This window comes from Anabas testudineus, chromosome 5, assembly GCF_900324465.2.
Source record: "Anabas testudineus chromosome 5, fAnaTes1.2, whole genome shotgun sequence".
Classification (NCBI taxonomy): Eukaryota; Metazoa; Chordata; class Actinopteri; order Anabantiformes; family Anabantidae; genus Anabas; species Anabas testudineus.
Window position 1 is genome coordinate 24,520,180 of NC_046614.1, and position 3,864 is coordinate 24,524,043.

The 3,864-nt window shown below is 35.8% G+C and overlaps 1 protein-coding gene across 1 annotated transcript; it reads right to left on the minus strand.

Annotated features, from left to right (window-relative positions):
• Positions 1–876: 876 nt before the first annotated feature.
• Positions 877–2,017, minus strand: LOC113153533 (odorant receptor 131-2-like). Its single transcript, XM_026347210.1, has 2 exons — positions 1,865–2,017; positions 877–1,644 (listed from the first exon to the last, which is right to left on the minus strand). The coding sequence occupies exons 1-2, from the start codon at positions 2,015–2,017 to the stop codon at positions 877–879; spliced, it is 921 nt and encodes a 306-aa protein (XP_026202995.1).
• Between the last annotated feature and the right edge of the window lie 1,847 nt (positions 2,018–3,864).

Consider the following 3,864-nt stretch of genomic DNA (forward strand, 5'->3'; position numbering starts at 1 on the left):
AATCTGACTTGCGATGGGGGTTTTAAAGTTGTGAAAAATATTTTGTAGATGTTTGCAGGTTGTAGCTAAACCAAAGACGTGCTATCTTCACGTGAGACTGACAGGTCCCATTTCACTGTGATCACACATACATTATCAACAAAGCAGTTTTTTATTATAATAGTGGAATATAGAACAACTTGAAGGATAAACTGGAGGTTCATTCAAGTGGCATTGTTGGGTTTATCATATAATTCTGAACATGTATTTTGTAAGGTCTTAAACATTTCATTCTAAAAGGCTTTAAGATGGCTTTTGTGATCTGGAGCTTTATAAATACATTGCACTTTTGTTAGACTTAAAACAACAACTTGGAGCAGGTTTGGGAATGAAACCCAGCATGGTGGCATGAAGGTTCTGCAAACTGCTCCTTCACTACTGTCCATGACACATGATCACTTGTTTTCATTTCTCACCGTAACTGTGAAGTTCATTCATCCACAAAATAAGTTACATCTTCAACAATCACATATGTTTTATAGTCATTTGAGATTTGAAATCTCAAATGTATTTATTATGTTAATACATATGTGAAATCCAGTGTCCAATATTAATTGGTAATTATTTATCATGTATCATAAGAAATATGACAAGTCATGAGCACACTACACTGTAACTTATGTATATTTACACTATGAAGCTAGGACGAGTAAGAAACTTTGCGACACCTGATGCCAGAACATTATATTCATATGTGTTGCTGACGCACTGTCAACTATAGGGTACTGCACTTATACTACAATGAAAAATGCTGATGCTTTGGAGCTCTATATTTGTACGTACAGACAAAAGTACAAGAGTCACTGTCCTCATGATTTGCCTTTTCTTTTTTGCAAATTAGTTTTTACACTTGAACAGAAAAAGATATCTCACTAGGTACATCCTAAATGTCTTGTCTCGTACTCCATAAATAAGCGGACTGATAAGTCGAGGCAGGACCGAAATAAATATTGTGACAGTGAAGCGTATGGCTAATTTATCTTTTGGGAAGAAGTATGTCAGACCTTCTATAGTAACATTATATACGTAGTTAAGCATGCACAACATGAGCTGGAAGCTGTGGAGGAGGACTGTGTTTCTTGCTTTCTTGGCATCTGCAGCAGCTGCCTTTGCTGTAAAAAGAATTCTGAAGTATGTATAGAAAAGTGTGAACCACACAATGACTATAAATACTGCATTCAATACATTTCTCTTTTCTGTGAGATACGGTTTCTTGAAGACGTTTTCTCTAAGGCAGAAAACTGTGGAATGAAAAAACTCCATGGATTCTGTGGCCAAGGTGACAAATACATCTGGAATTATTGAAAGTGCACTTAGTGCCCATATCAGTCCGATCATTACATAAGTTTTCTTGACTGTACAGATCTGGGTGTGACGAAGTGGGAAACATATGGCTATGAAACACTCTACTGCCATAAAGCCCAGTGTTAGAGGATTATTTAGACTGACAAATATAGTAATTATTAATAAAACCATACATAATGAGACATTTAGAGTGAACACAATATAACTGAGGAGTTGAATTAGTGTGAACATGATCAGCAGGAGAATATCATTGATTACAAGATGGATATACAGGATGTAGCGAGGGTTTGTGTTGAACACCTGTAGGAAAAGACTAGGAAAAGATTAGGAAAGAAAGCAATAAATATACAAATAATACTTCTGATTATCTAAGAATCAGTTAGAGAACAGATGATATTGTTTATAATGTAGCCTTCATTTCACCCCTTTAGCAGTAAACATTTATACTTAATTACTTAATTTATACATCACATCCATACATGTAAACTGGATTTCTAATAAAAACAGACAAGATTGAGACCTGATGTTTTGTGAATGTGTGTACCAGGGTGCTGTTGACATAGTTGATGAAGATGCAGAGAACCACAGTGATCACATTCTTGAAAATAGCTGTTTCTACTGTGTCCCGATAGACAGGTGTTGTAAAATTCTTGTTGATATTTGAAAGACTCATGAGTCGGCCGACACCCGTTCACTTGAAGCAGCTGTAGGTTAGATTATGATGATGAATATTACTGATCAGCAACATTTGTCATAATCATAAAATAATAATCTGTTATATTTAAATTGATTTCTTCTGTTTACTGTCCTTCAGCTGGTCTCTGTATTTTTCCCTGTCTTCCTGATTAAGGGAATTCACTTAAATATTTGCGTTTATAAGAATCAGCACACTGTATACATTTGCTGCTGAGCTGTTACACATGAACATAAAAAAGAAACATACCCTCACTGCTATGAAAGAGAAATTTGTTTGTTACCAGTAAAGCACCAAAATATTTGCAACTGTCTGAGCTCACTAATAATTTGATAACAGTGTTCACATTTAACATTAAGTATTTTACAGTCAGAAGCCTCGGTTTGTACAGACTGACATAAATAACACTGTAGTCAAAGAGAAATGGATCATGTCTGTTCAAACACAGATACAACACAGTTGGTACTTACCTGATGAATGGCAGTCATACACACAGTGAGTCAGAAACATTTTATAGTATTGCAATGCAAATGTCATGGGATTAAGAGGGGTTGTGGTTTGACACCATCTCTAATTGGCGTTTTTGTAGTGTACACACGATTCATACATTTTTTCCTTTTCTCTGTATAGGCAATTCTTCCAGCAAACTTGTAAACATTAATTTTGGTAAAATTAAGTTTTTGTTAGTTTGGATTTAAAGGTTTTTTTCAGCTCGATCCAAATTAGAACATGATAGATCTGTCTTTGCACTCAGAAGTATTGAATCAACATTGCGAATTTAGTGAACTGGCAAAATCTACAAACTTTCAGCTGTTGAGAATAAACAGGTCAAACAAGAACAAATTAAATAGCTCAACACTGGTTTATCTTATTTCAATGCAAAATGGTAGGGATCAGGTAATCACGTTATTTTCTTGTGATTTGTCCATTACAAATAGCGAAAAAGTTCATAAACTTTGCTAGTACACCTAATTGGATGCATCATTCTACATGCAACTGTATGTGGTGATGACCACAAAGACTGGCAATGGTAATGGTACATGGCATATCCACAACAATAGGGAGGTTAATAGCATGTTTTGTAGTAAATTAATTTTAAACTCATGTTAAATTATCTACAATAGCTATTGTCATTCCCTGACATTGTCTGGGTCCTTCCATCAGGTCACACCAGTCACATCTGAAGCCATGTAACCACTACACACACTATAATTACCTTATTGCTGTTGCATGACAGATGAAATGGCAAAAATATCATTTTGCCTTTTTTGTTTTTTTTTTAATCTTCCACGAGGACTGAAATAAATATTGTGACATGAAGCGTATGGTTAATTTATCTTTTGGGAAGAAGTATGTCAGACCTTCTATAGTAAGATTATACACGTAGTTGAACATGCACAACATGAGCTGGAAGCTGTGGAGGAGGACTGTGTTTCTTGCTTTCTTGACATCTGCAGCAGCTGCCTGGTGTCATTGAAAGTACTTATACTGCCCATATCATATCATATCATATCATATCATATCATATCATATCATATCATATCATATCATATCATATCATATCATATCATATCATATCATATCATTTTGCCAACGTACGTCCCCTTGGCAACAAAATGGATGAAGTAAATCTTCAGGCTTGTCAAGGACTGTTGTGTTTGGTTTTTCACCGAGACCTGGCTACTTTCATCCATACCGGATGCGGCTATCGAGCTAGCAGGCCGCACTGCACATCGCTACGACAGGAGCGGGGACTCTGGTAAGAGCACAGGAGGGGGACTATGCATATATGTGAACAATAACTGGTACAACCACTCTAGCTAGTG